The sequence below is a fragment of the Chroicocephalus ridibundus genome, chromosome 7 (genome assembly GCF_963924245.1).
Source record: "Chroicocephalus ridibundus chromosome 7, bChrRid1.1, whole genome shotgun sequence".
Classification (NCBI taxonomy): Eukaryota; Metazoa; Chordata; class Aves; order Charadriiformes; family Laridae; genus Chroicocephalus; species Chroicocephalus ridibundus.
In genome coordinates this window covers 12070003-12084449 of record NC_086290.1, presented here as the reverse complement: position 1 = coordinate 12084449, position 14447 = coordinate 12070003, and the positions used below count along the sequence as shown (strand labels likewise).

The 14447-nt window shown below is 38.8% G+C and overlaps 1 protein-coding gene across 4 annotated transcripts; it reads right to left on the bottom strand.

Annotated features, from left to right (window-relative positions):
• Nucleotides 1–3823: 3823 nt before the first annotated feature.
• CCDC14 (coiled-coil domain containing 14) lies at nucleotides 3824–14223 on the bottom strand. Of its 4 annotated transcripts, none has more exons than XM_063342068.1 (13): nucleotides 14140–14223; nucleotides 13393–13448; nucleotides 12827–12902; nucleotides 12066–12138; nucleotides 11831–11980; nucleotides 10528–10767; nucleotides 10343–10437; nucleotides 8783–9356; nucleotides 8103–8244; nucleotides 7390–7469; nucleotides 6735–6953; nucleotides 6517–6649; nucleotides 3824–5147 (listed from the first exon to the last, which is right to left on the bottom strand). In XM_063342068.1, the coding sequence occupies exons 1-13, from the start codon at nucleotides 14170–14172 to the stop codon at nucleotides 4163–4165; spliced, it is 2856 nt and encodes a 951-aa protein (XP_063198138.1). In that variant the 5' UTR covers nucleotides 14173–14223; the 3' UTR covers nucleotides 3824–4162. The 4 variants fall into 4 exon arrangements, with proteins under 4 accessions (XP_063198138.1, XP_063198139.1, XP_063198140.1 ...); XM_063342069.1 differs by having other exon boundaries at nucleotides 11831–11971; XM_063342070.1 differs by lacking the exons at nucleotides 13393–13448; nucleotides 14140–14223 and having other exon boundaries at nucleotides 11831–11993.
• Nucleotides 14224–14447: the final 224 nt, after the last annotated feature.

Genomic DNA, 14447 nt, shown 5'->3' with positions numbered 1-14447 from the left:
GTTTCACAGCAGCTATTACTGAACATAGAACAATGATTTTGTGTGGAATATACAAATTGCATACAGCCAGTGTATTTGGAGACTGATACAGTGATGGACAGAACCTGAACCAGCTTCTTCAGGTGTATGATCACTAGCTACCTGTGACAAAAACTCCTCACTCCTCAGCCCAACTAGTTGTGCTTTTCTCAACTTGGCATCTTAAGAGTCAACTTTAAATCTTTGTAAATACTGAAGACATAGTATAAAATAACTTATGACTACGTACAATACAGTGGAAAAAAAAAATCTTAATTTTTTTTTTTCCCCATGGCCACAGGTGTGGAAGAACAGGCCTTCAGGCATGGAGGAGAAGGTTCCTTTTTGAACTGTCTCTGTTATCTCATGGCTGTTTGTGCTATTGCCAGCCTTGCTCATTCAATCATCACCGCCTGGCTACAGAAACTGAGGCACCACAGCTGGTTGCCCTTTGTCTGATCCTTCAGCTCTGATGTCCATGCTTTTATAAGACAAGGTAGCTACCTAAATTTAAATATTACCTTTTTTTTTTTCCCCTTAGAAACAACAGCAAAATTCCATGTGCAACGCAAAGATGAGTTGCACAGTTGACACTGTGGCCCAATGTATTACTGTATTCTCTTGCCTCTTTCAAGCTATCCTGAAGTATCCTTAAACCTGGAACAGAAATAGAGCTTCAATTCTGCTGCAAATACACTTCAACTTCTCTATCTATGATTGTAGGGATATAGCTAAAACCAGAAGTCAACTGAAGATTGTATTGCTCTAATTGGAGTCATTGGCACCAGTGCTGGATTTATGCAGGTAAAAATTCTACCCTGCTTCCAAACAGAAGTACCAGTTTTAGCAAGCGTAACCAGGGCTGGTAGGGAAACAAAGTTTGGTGTTGGAATCTAGCCAGGTAGCTCACTGGGTTAGCTGAGACTGAAAAGTTCTTAAAAGTAGCGTGGATAGCGATATATGTTCATGAAGCGTTCATGAAAGATACAGGCCTGATGTCTACTTGGTTGCAACAAGGACAAATCCTAATAACTCCCAATTTATGCAAGGACAAGCACTTGTCTTATCCTGGCTGGTAAAGAACAGCAATACAGGCTGCTGTATGAGCTGCTCCAGTATTCCAAGAGGTGATGCCTTTGCTCCATAGTGATTTCTACCTTGTTACTGCTAGAATAAGAAGAAATAACTTTTAAGCTGTTTTAGGCACCAAAGATAAATATTTCTTTTTACTCTGTCACCTGGGATCTTACTTGCTATGTATTTCTGAGGAATATGCCAGTTTGAGTGGTCAAAATGTGCAGACTCTGGAATTTCCTTTATTTATAACATACGACACATTAAAAGAATGAGTTTGTAAGAGATGTTATCATTATTTATCTTCTATTAAGCCTTACTGAACGCTAGAGCTATGTTGACTTCCACAGTTTCAGTATTTTTATCTTGAGTTAAATCCTGGAAGCCCTTCTCACCTTTTAAAGACTTACATATTTGATCTTGCTGCCTTTTGCTTCCACAACCGTGCACATTCACAATGCCCATATATGGGAAATTTCATATTTCATTTAAAGTTGCTGTAGCTCTGATTGACATATCTGAGTACAAAATGAAGAATTATGTTAAAGACTCCCTCTTCCTATTTCTTCTTACCTTCTTCTCCTTCTAAAAGCATACACATTACAAACCTGCTCTCATCTCATTATCCCCAAAGAGGTTTTCCAGTAGTCAACTCATGCTTGGATAGAATTAATTTGTAATGATGAATAGGACACAAGTAAGATGGTGTAACATTTTCCCCCGTTGCGATAAAAGTGAACGTAAACGCTCTCGACGGGAGAAGAACATGCTCAGGCATCTTGACACCACATCTGCTTTACACAGACTGGAACTAGCTTTGGCCAGGACAAATATCCTCCTTCAAACGCAGTAACAGTCCTAGCTGCAAGAAGAAAACTAATTAGTTTGTCTACTAATGAATATTCTTCCAACCTTTTCTTTGCCTTCTCAAGAGTTTTAAACACTAGAATTTATTGTAGCTTGTCTTTAATCCACGCCACAATTATCATTTAAATCTTGCTTTGTTTCTAGACTGAAGCTGCTTGTAAATATTTAATTAAAACACGTTCATTTTGATACCATCGACCTTATTTTGAATCTGAGCACGAATAGTGTGGAGAGTAATAAATGCAAGCCAAGCCTTAAAAGCATTCTAAATCACTGAAGTCACTATTTAGTCTAACTTTCTTTTTTCAAAGCAGGAGTGCCAGTTGGCATCTTCTGTAGTACGTGTTGTCTCCATACCTTTTTATTGCTCAGTAACTAAAATAATCACGGAACTGCTCCACAGCACAATGTATGGACAGTGCCCTAACTTCAAGAAACTAACCACAGAAAAAACATTAAAATTTTTCAAAGTGGTAAAATTTCAGGCCTTTGTCCTACATGGAAACATAAGGGAAAAGGACAGCACCAGGAAGCACAGGAATGTTTTCTAGGGGGGAAAAAAAAAAAAAAGCAACAGTCAGAAGAAAAGTGTCTTAAATTCAGGTCCTTATACTGCCGTTCCCTTTCCCAAGATACTTTCCTGGAAAAACCATGAGTCATTAAAAACAGCATTCGAGCACTACTAAGAGTGTAAGAGGAACAGAATGGTAGCAATAACACCACCTTTCTGTACCTGTAACTTAAAAACTTGTGTGATGCACATTCTTGACACTGGAATCTGGAAAGCCCTGTCAAGGAGAACAAGAGACTGGAATAATTCCCCCTCCTACTCCCGTGAGAGCCAGTTTGGGTGACTCAGCCCAGACTCTCTGTGTTTATGCTCAATAGATGTTTGACACCTCAACAACTGTGGTATTTCCATGACTTCCTCACACTGTATATTCTGGTGCTTCACTGGCTGTACTGGGCTGCCAGCTTTCACTAATGCCTAATTTGTCTCCTCTGTGTCAGCTGCAGCCTGTTACTGCTTCTGTTTCTCAGCATCAGACTATTTTGTGTTTATCTACTGGTACTATATTCTCTTTTACTTTAGATAAAATCAAGCATCTGTAAAAACTATGACCTAAAACAGAACTGTAGAAAAGAACAGAACTTTTGATGTTTTTTTTCTCTCGCTCTCATTTGCGCTCTCCCTTTAATCAACTTCTTTCTTCAAGTACAATACTCAAAACTGAAAATTGACGTAACGGGTGAAAAAGGATTACTTAATGTATTTTATAGAATCTAACATACACTATAAATCCTGTATGATGGCTGCATATATATATATATATTTTTTTTTTTTTTTTTTTTTACAGCATGATCCTGACTTACCAATTGTGGAACCTCTTGCCCATGTATGGTACCTGCAACTGTTCTTTGGGGAAGGAAAAAAAAGAAAAAATGAACAAGGACATTTAATTTAGCCTTCTGCACCTAATTTCTTCTTGAAAAAACAACCAACCACTAGTCAAGGCAGAACACTTTTTAAGTTCAAGGCAGCTCCACTTTCATCAGTTAAACTCCCACTTCTCGATTAAACTCCACTTGGATTAAGAAGCAACGCAGCTGAATAAGAAGTCCTGCCCGCCTATTTCTTTGATATTGACACTACTTTTTGCACACCTTCATGGTGAACCAGAACAAGGAGCTAATTTCTTGAGATATATGGTCATAACCAAGGAATATAACTATGCATCTGATTTTACAACAGTCAAGTTATAACGAAATAAAAATTTCTCTTTATCACCTCTGTGACTTAAAATGCACCTCTCTCAATGCTGTTCCTACTACTTTGAAAAAGCAGACAGTAAAAACATGCAAGTGTATTTTATCATTTAATAGAAAAACTGTATTACTAACAGCACACTGATTTCTTAAAGAATTATCAAGCGCTGTTCTAAGAATTAATTTTGCAATTAAAGAGTATAAACCTAAGTCATAATTTAAAAAAAAAAAGACATTTATACCAGTTATTTCAAGTTGTACACATCAAGGGAACCAGCACCATAGCTTAATGACGAACAAATCCCATCCATAATTTAAACAACTAAGAACAAATAATTTCATACCAAAAAATACAGATATTCCTTAGTGCCATACTCATTACTTCAGAAAAACCTAAATAATCCAAATAAGCGCACCCCATTTTGTTTCCTTGTACTCATTGTTTCATAACGCTATTTTGCAGAGTTCTTTGTAACCTAGCTATGTTGGCATCCAAGGCTGCTAAGCTATTCTTAAAGTCCTCTTCATCTCGAGAAGTAAAAGTTGAGAAAGAAGATGCACTCCACTCAGACTTCCCTGATATATCATCAAATAAAATGGAACTAAAATCAGGTATTTCAGTGCCTTTTTTCTGAGAAATCTCTTTTGTAAATTGCTTTGGTATGCGAGGGTGTGCGCCAGGCTGAAGCTGATCTGGTTTGTCTGTGAAGTCTTTTGCAGCTCCACTTGGAGTGCCTTTTGGCCTCATTTGGACTTTGTCTCCTTCTGGCTTCACTTTATCCCCTGTAACTTCAAGTGTGTGTTCCAGAGTCTTTTTCACACTGTACCCAGCACTCAATTTACCCAGAGTAGTTGGATCCTTTGCAATATCACATCCATTCTGCTGCACGGAGTCTGAGAGCTCACAGTGGTAGTCCAACATCTTACAAGCCCCTCTACTTTGGGGTAGCACACCAGTTCTTTCAGACGCTGGCAACTGTTTTTTAGAGGCGCTGCTAGTCAGTGGAATATAAACAGTCTCATCCAACTTGCTTTGGTCATCTAGTAAAGTCACAGAATCCCTAACTGTTTCTGCATCTTGCTTCAGTGAGGTTCGTAGTATTCTGGGAGTTGATGTTCCTCCTTCTGAGAATGTACTGTTTATTTTACGTCCTTCAGCAGCCAACTTTTCATAGGCTAGATTTCCCATTTCTAATTCTCCACTTTTATTTGAGAATTGAAGTTCTGTATCTGTCAAAATATGATCCATTTCTAATTTTTTAAGGTATGTCATTACTGAAGTACTCCCAGGAAATGGATCAGGTTGCATTTGCTTTTCATGGTCTTCCAAAAGAGACTTCGAGAGACCTTTTTCAGGTTTGGGCCTAATGTTGTCTACTGTGAGGTCAGACAGAAGCTTGGCCATACTGCCCTGCAAGGTTCTGTTAAGATAAGATCAATTAATCAGATTAGCTGTTTTTAGCACCTATTTAAAAAAAAAACTTTTATATAAAACCAGAACATTAGATCTATCAGACTGCAGCAAAGTTCCTATTCTCCTTCTATGTGTTGTCATAGGATGTAGTATAAATGTGAACCAGTTCCAAGTTTCTTGAATTTTTTCTTCAGCTCAGAGAAATGTGCCTATAAAACAACTAAAATAGCACAACCCACTGAAGTTCAAGGTTATTCACGATTCACCTGCTTTAAATACTGCAAAATAAAATAAATTAATGTCAAAAAACTGTTACAAAGCATATAGAAAGTTATCGAAATCAGTGACATTTTTCCCGAATTATTCTTCTCATTGCATCTAAATAAAAAAATACAATAAAAGAAATAACTCTCTCATTTTCTGCCTGCTACATCAAAAGAAATGAATGCTTAAATGCTTATGTATATAGCATATACCTATACAAGTGTAAACAGACATCATTATACTACCATCTGGTGGTCAGTATAATAGTCGTAGAAGCGTGTCACGTATCTGAACTTGTACTAAAGAATCTGAAGCACTGATTAAAAATACTCTGTCATTCCAATCAGTATCAACTATGAACAAGACAGACAACAGTTTAACTTCCTGTGCACATCATGTCCAAACAAATTTTATGTACATATCCTCTGCATGTGCAAAAAGGTACTGAAGTATCCCAGCTTGCCACCATGTTCATCATAAAAGGCCATGATGAAACAAATTCACAGTAATAGTTCTAAAAAATTACAAGTAACATCACCTTCATTCAGTGATCCAAGAACTCCCACCCTTACGAATAATTAACATCTGGGCATAATCTACTTCAAATGTGGGTAGAATTAAAGAAAGGACTACTCATTCCCACAGGAAGAGCTTGCTATGGGTCCTGAAGACAGATCTTTCTGCAAGTTCGTCTCGAAACAGACCAATTTCTGAACCAGTGTAAAGAAAGAAAGAAAAAAAGATAATCCCTCCTTAATTCAGGTTAAGAGTTAGTTTCCAAATTCCACAGCTTCAAGGGAAATATCAGTACGTTTTCAGGTCATGCACACCACATGGAGCTCCTTATCGACAGGTCTGCAACTAAGAGTTAAAACTTTGCACGAGTTACAGCAGATAGCATTTTGCTTTACAACAGAACTCAAGTCATGGAGCACGGCAACTCTGTTTTAACAAAGTTATAGCACCACTGTAGCAGAACTAGCTATAAAGAGAGATTTTAGCCTGCATGACCTCCTACCACCAAGATACTAAGATTACAATAACCCAAAGTATGAAACAAACAAACAAAAAGTGGTGTCTAGAGGCAAAACAATAGCTTAGCCAGTAAGTACCTGGTTAATTCACGCAGTCTGTTAACTTCTGCATCACGCTGACGTAACGTTATGCCCAAAATCTTATTTTCTTTCTCTGAAGCTTCCAGCTTAAACTGAAGGTTTTTCACATTTCCTAGTGCCTCTTCCACTTCTAAAATGCCAGGAAGAATTTACCTAATTATTTATTTTAAGTTTTAAAATACTAAATGAAGAATAAACAAGATCAAAACACATACCAATCTTGAGCTTGGTGGAATGAATATCATAATGCTGTTTGTTTTCAAGCAATTCTTCTTCTTTATTTTGAATATCTTTTGCAAGATGTTTATTTTCTTCTTTCTGACTTTCTATTATTTTAAGTAGTTCTTCATTTTTAGCCTGTAGTGACTCGAGGCCTTTCAGTGATTCTTTCAATTGACTTTGGAGCATCATATTCAAGGACTGCAAAGAAACTACTACCAAAAATAAAACATAAAAAGTTTAAGTGTTTTGTGTGGTACAGTTTGAATTTCTAAATCAAACTAAGTTTTTAAATAATCTTGGTAATATGAATTTTGCTTAGATAGAAGAAGGGTTTTTTTGAGGCAGCAAGACAAAACTCAAGCTTTCTTCTTAATTATCTAATATGTCATTTTAAGAGGCACATAAGGAAAAATAATCTGCTCGGCAGCTGAAGAGCTGAGTCTCACTAAGTGGAGTCTAAACAGGCACAACTATCTATGCAGATGCAGTTGCACAAATAGACCCACAACACTTGGTTCAGCTGCCACTAAAGGCCACAACAGATACTGTTATTATTTATATATCCATCTATATCTTTATGTTGTCTATCTATTTAAACAAAGCTTTAACAAAAAGTCCCGAACAAGCATCATTCTTGCAGTACTTTACATTCATAGTTGCAGCTCTGTCCAGATGCCTTCTCACTTCTTTCTCGTTCCCCAAGTTGCTGGTTTAATATTCTTAGTCTCCTAAACGTGAATTGTGGAAAAGCACAAATTCAGAAAGTTCAGAGTAAGTTCAAAATCACTGCATTTTAAATTAGTTTGGTAAGAAGTTGCTACTGAGAATTAAATGTTACAGAACATTTCAGAAATATAAAAACATTTTAATAATGCATTTTTCTTACATTCCTATATTTCTTCAACAAAAAAAGCCCCTTTGCAAGTTCTGATAAATATCTTTCCCTCTGTTCTGAAGTAAAGTGCTACCCACTTGTGTATTTGAGAGCTTCCCTGAAATGAAAGACATTTTTGCATTTCAGAATATACTTCAAAAGAATATTAGCAGGCTAACTATCTCAATACTGCAGTTTTCAGAGAGAATGATACATTGATGCCGCTAGAAAAAGATCCAATCATGATGTACCTGCTGCTACTAAAACATCAGCATTACCTGAAGTCTTGCTATGTGTTAATTATTTATTTTTAAACTACATAGCTTTACCAACACACTTTCTAATATATAAAAACTGCATAGGCAAGAATGGAAGGGCCACAACACTTACACCATAATAATTCTAAAATAAGCAATTTAGAACAGAACAGTTAAAGACACTTTAGGCACATTTGCAGTAAATACAGTATCACTGATGAGTTACTAACCTACGCAGCTGTGCATTTTCACTTCGGAGAGGCTGTAAAGCTAGTGCTATTTCAGCTTGTATATTCGTACTTCCCACTACAGCTGGGAGCAATGATATGCAGTCTTCTACTTCATTCATCAGCCTCAACATTTCTGAATCATCTGCAAGAGGTGAGGGGAAAAAAAGACCTCATAAACATATAAGCCTGTAACATGACAGTAATATTTTATATGTGATTAAGCAATCTACAAAGTGATCCAATAGTATCTGTCCTTTTTTCCCCAAGAAAACCTCACCTTTAATTTAACTACTTATTTAAAATTTTTAAGCTTGACTATGAAAACCATGCTTTAGGTTCTTGATAAATCACAACCCACCATCTCTCCGACCAGCCTTGGTGGGACTGCTCTTGTGATCTGTCTGCCCTGTTGCCTTTCCTTTCTCAGGGGAAAACACTGTATGTGAAATGAGAACAATCTTTATCCTAGCTGTTACAATAATGTTAAAATACTCCAAAAAATAATTTAATATTTATCCAGAGTGACCCATGAAGCTATTGCAGTTGTGGAAAAACCACCCTAAGATGTCAAATATCATCTGACACATACAACTTCCAGAAACTGAAGTGCTCGCTCATTTAATGCGGCTCTTATGTTACTTGTATGCAATCACTCTACTGCACAATGAAAATGTCCTCACCTTGATCCGTTATTAGTGCTCTGAGCTCTCCCAGAAGATATTTTACAGTCTTAACTTTATAGGCAGTTTCTTCTGGGCTTTCTTTTCTAGATTTTAGAACTTTCTTCCCAAAAGTATTATTACAGCTTGTATCTCTCACTGGGGCTGTATCAAGTACATTTAATTCGTCTTCTTCGCTGACAGTGTCCTCACTGTGTTCTTCTGAAGTATCCTCCTCCTTGTTACTTGAAGCAGCATGTTTTGCTGGACAATGATGATGGTGCTTCTGTTCAGTCCTGCCGTTCATCATTTCATGTGATTGTAACAGGGTCAGGTGGGCTTGTATGCATCTTATCAAATCTGCTTCTTTTATCTGTTGATCATGGTTTGGAGTCATCTCTCTGCCAGATGATGGGATGAGTGGTGGCACTGTAGAGCTACTTGCTGTACCTGATGCTGTACAAGGGATCACACTAGGAAGAGCAGTGGCAGATTGCATTTGTGCAGCAGTAGTAGAAGCGGCGGAAACTACTGGGCAAACCACAGGTCCTCCCATCTCTGGCACACATTCATTGCCAACATCTACAGGAACATCCTGCATAAAGAATATTGATATTAAACAAAAAATTAACATGGATATTTTTTTAAATCTTAAAAAAAACAAACCAAAAACCCCTTCTCTTACTCAATGTAATATTGATCATTCTTTGCAAATCGTAAAAGCAAAAACAGTTCATTGATCGCATAATTTTCCAGTGTGTTAAGGAGTAATTAAAATGTAAATCTAGTTTAGATCACCTTTCTCTTAAGTGTTATTGGCAATATTAAAGCACAGTTCTTTTTCAGCTGTTCTGTAAAGACAACCCAACAGCATTTTGGTTTTGTTTTTTTTGCTTTATGAGCACTCATTCCTTGAATAAGACCAGAACAGGGAAGAAAAAAATAAGACAATAGTGTTACCTTTCAGTATTTTATGTAGATGAATTTCTTAAAAGTGAAGGACAGCACTAGCTATACATGGACTGCCAGCAGATGGAAGGTAAGTCTACAATCTTACAATTTGAAGGTGCAAGCCCTTTACCACATTTACCAACGTGGCAGTTGGTACTCTCTAGTTAGTTCTACTCTATACCCTGAAATACACAAGTATTTTAAAATGTGGCTCTAAGATAATACAGTGTCTGAAGAAATAATCAGCTTGATCATTGGCAGGGAAAAGCTACATATGAGATATGATTTCTTTTATTAGGAGTTGGTTAATAATCCTAATGTGTGTTACTGAGAACATAATTATTAACAGTAATGAATAATTTCCTGCACCTTCCATGTTTGCTCTCCATTACAGAATTCACCATGCAGAAACAAGCCGCCAGTTGAAATGCTTCTAATTTCATTTTTTGGTGTCTATATAAAACGTATTTTAAAGACCAGTGTTTTCTCTCGCTATTTATTCTGTTCGTCACTATGGGTTGAAATACGCAATTTTTTTCCTTTAACCTGCCCACCTGCATAAATGTATAAATAAATAGGCAGTGCAAATTTAAAACGTTTATCAATAGTCAGAATCAAACTTTTACTTACTGACTGAGTAGATAAGGGATTAGCTGAATGCTGCAGGGACAGAGTTGACGTGGAGGTAGGTAATCGATAATTAGAAGCTGTAACATTTTGACATCCTAAAATGAAACAACACTCATAGATCAGGGCAATTTTAGGCAAAACTCATACAGTAAAATAGCAGGCTCTACATTAATAGTTTCACTAACCATGATTTGAGGTAGGAAGAGGAGTCAGAGTAGGAATTTCATCACTGTTCTGTGGTGGTTGGCCAGTTATCAGAGACATCTGAGTTTGCACATGCTCGCACAGTTTCTGATGCGACACAGGAGAGTGTTGACTGGAAGGCACATGAATCGGTTGAACCATCTGATTCTGTGCTGCACTGGAAAATTCTTTCTCAGTAGAAGGTGTGGTGAACAAGGCAAGTTTTCTATTTGATATTGGCACTATAGAGGGAAAAAAACCCAACAAAACAGCTGAAGTTGTCTGTCTTCTCAATCTACACAAACCCATGTGTTTCCAGGCAGACTCTGGCAGGTTCCTTTGAAAAAGAAAACCAAAACATCCCACAGCCTAAAATTACAGTCAGATTTTTACTCACTAGTAAATTAATCCATCTTTTTTTTTTTCCAGACAGAGCAACCCAAGCCAGTTGGACTGACTGCTGTCCTTGAGGGACGCAGAGAGATCTAATCCTGCAGAAGGCCAGTTCTAAAATGCAAGTCTCTGCTTAGCTGCTTCCTAAGCTTTTAGGCTATTTGAAACAACCCATACCAAAGCACTCTCCAAATCTCATCTTCTTATGCGAGGTATAATTAAAACTCCATATTTTACAGTGCCAGAAAGATATCAGCTATGTGCTCACCTTGTACAATTAACAAAAAAGGCATTCTGCTACATACCTACTCTACAGCCCCCACCTGTCTACTAGATTAGAAATCACGCAAAAGACACAGAGTGGATAGAGGGAGAAACACTAATAAAAGTGAAGTATTTCAACTGGGACCAACTCAGCCTGGAGTAGTCCATCTACCTTTCCGTTCAAGTGCTCTGGCCACTAAACCATTTGAGTTCTTATTATTTATTGCAACATTTTCCAGAAACTGATCTTTGAGAAAAGCCTGGCTAGACACCTAACTCCAGGACAGCTTATAGCTGCATATCCCAAACAGAGATCAAGCACTGTAATGCTTCACTGTCCAAGAGAAACAGGGCATGGATATTATCATTCTCCTCCACACTTCCTGCCAGCTGAACTTGGTGATGTAAATGCACTCAACTTTCTTCCTTGTACACAAAGCTCAAACATTTGTGAGTTTTAGTAACTGTTTAGTAAACATTTAAGGTTTCTAAAAGGCAATGAGTAATGTCTACGTCCTTTTGTGGATCCAGCCCGGATCAACCTATAACAAACGACAACAATTATCTGAAGCCTTGTTATATCTCGGTAAATTGAGGAGTCTCTCAATTTTGTCTGAGAAAAAAGCAAGCCCAAGAAAGCCCACTTACCAATTTCTTTTTGGACGTGGGCAAGAGTAGTGGTTTTTTTCAACCCTTTCTTCTTAGAAGTATTTCCTTTGGTTAGCAAAGGCTTGGACGTAATTTTAATGGAAGTTGTTTTCCCAGGTCGTTTATGGATAGTGTCCTTTCCTAGCATTACTTGAAAGAAAAACTAGTCAACCAAACAAATCAAAACAGTCTAACAAAAACTAAAGACATAACTTCAATTTTCAATAGGTACAACCTGTAGCCTCATTTTGTAAGATATTCTTCAGTAAAGCTGCACAACGGTCAAGTCCATTATGAACGCTATCAACCTGCACAAAGAATACTGCAGTCAGAAAATGAGTAGCACTGTTTTCTTTCAATAAACCAAGATGCTATTTTAGAGGTGAGCGTTCCCCACTCTGTCATCTGAAAAAGAACAACGGATAGCCTGCAAACCCATGTCATTTTCCATGTATTACTTTGCAATTACATGAAAGTTTGCAAACATGCAAATTTTACAAAAAACCCTGAACTGTGTTCTTGCACACGTGTCCACTTGCTGGATTTTACATTTTGGTAATTGCATGCATGTGGTTTTTATTCTTATTTACATGCACAGTTAAGCTATTATCTACAGCCTATTTCTATTTTGGAGATAACTGACTCAGCACTACACAGAAAACAGCACTGACTCCATACAACTCAATCTTTTCAGCACCAAACCTAATAGATATGGCTAGGGTTCTGCCAGGGCCAGCTCTAGTCCATAAACAGCATAGTTGTGTTTGCAAAAGGTATCCTCTGCCTTAATGAGATTTCTCAGAGCCAAACCCACTGCACACAAAGCCAACCTGCGGGTATCTGCAAGATGCAGTATAAACATTCTTGCTAAGCTTTGCAGGAGCTATTTCTAGTCCAGATGCAAATTAATGTGTTTTTCTTCTACTATTCAAGGTATTCCAATTTCCATTTTCTTTAGATAACAGAGATGATAAACAAATAAAGTAGTTTAATTACCTGATCGTCAGAGTCAGTTGAATAGAGAGAATATCCAGACTCCACATCAGAATGACATCCTTTTCTTAAGCCAAATCTGAAAAAGTCAAACTCAATGTTTATACTACCTCCTTAATATGCTGCAAACTAAAAAACTGTACTTTAATTCAATAATAGCAAACTAAAGTAAATTAGTTTTAACAAAAAACAAAGTATCTTTCTCATTCTGAAAACTTTACATTGCTGCAACAAACATGCTTAGCAGATGTTAACATCTTGTATCAAAGGAGAATTCAGTCTTTACTCAGCAGTCTTGTGTACGGCCAGCAACTATACAAATTCAATCTTTTATAAATAAAAACATGCAGACAGAGTGAACCCTGTATTTCTACAGGCAAAATTTCTATTCAGTTTGTGTTTGTCTATTCATGGGCTGCTTAGAACCTGTCCGTACTGCCTTTCAGCTAAAAATGTTTTCTTATACATACAAAGAATTTTTGGCTAGTTGTGAGGTACGACAAGTATAAGGTTCCCAAACACTCACACATACGCTCAATCTTAGACGGTATTAATGATTAAGGTCTTACTGTTTTCTTCCATTTGTTAATTTAGCTGCTCCTGTTAGTCTTCCAGAAGACAGTGCCTGTTGATTACAGAAATATACTTTGATCTTCATTAAGTACTTTCACAGCATGATTGAAGTCTGCCATTGCTCACTAATTCCAAGAAATTTTGCTGAGGCAGATCACTTAAAGGTAATTTACAACTCTCTGACCAACAGTGGGTTGGAAGGGGGGGAGGAGGGCAGGGGACACTGCTGCCATTAGGGAATAAATCTTGCAGTTTTCATGTCACAAAACATGCCTTTACTGCAGGAAGCTTCATTAATTTCCGCAGCATTCATTAATTCACTGAACAGCACGGACAAGGGCTGACACACGAACGAACATATGTTGTAGAATGAAACCAAGCTCGATAAACGGACACCTGAGCTTTGGGGATATTAAGAATAAACTACAGTTACAGCACAAAACACGGATGTGAACACAGAGCTCACTGCGGCGCCCCTTACCGACGCACATCAGCCCGACGAGCCCTGAGGAAGGGCGGCCGGGCTTAAGCCCAGGAAAGCAAAGGCGTCCAGAGCCGGAAGGCCCGACTCCCCCTCAGGAGCCGTTACCCCACGGCCCAGCCCCGCGCCCGGCGGGGACACCCCCTCACCCCCCTCCCAGCGCACCCAGGGTCTAATGAGGTGCCCCAAGAGAGGGCTGAGACCCGACTGCAGACCGGCGGTAACCTCCTGCTCCCCTCGGTACCCCTCGCCCCACACGCACCTTGCGGGACCGCGGTGCCGCCGTGCCGGCCATCGCCTCAGCCCCGGCCCACGCGGGGGCGGGGCCACACCGCCCCACACCGCCTCACACCGCCCCGCTCCGCCCGCGCCGGCCAATCGCCAGCCCGCTTGGCTGACGGACGGGACGGCCGGTAGGGGAGGGGCGGGGCTAACACCGCCCTGACCCGCCCCCGCCTGACGGCGCCTCGCTGCGCGCCGGCGGCAGCGGGCGCGGGAAGGGGACGGAGCGGCGTTGCGGAGCGCGGTCGGGGATTGGCGGGCAATGGCAGCCGAGGAGCCAATGGGAGG

Excerpts from the sequence above, each read along its gene's own strand:
- CCDC14 (XM_063342068.1), bottom strand. The coding sequence starts at position 14,172 with ATGGCCGGCACGGCGGCACCGCGGTCCCGCAAG. Across the intron at positions 10,768-11,830 it reads CCACGTCCAAAAAGAAATTG|TGCCAATATCAAATAGAAAA; the intron begins GTAAGTGGGCTT and ends TTCCCTCTATAG. Across the intron at positions 5,148-6,516 it reads AGACTGCGTGAATTAACCAG|AACCTTGCAGGGCAGTATGG; the intron begins GTACTTACTGGC and ends TTATCTTAACAG.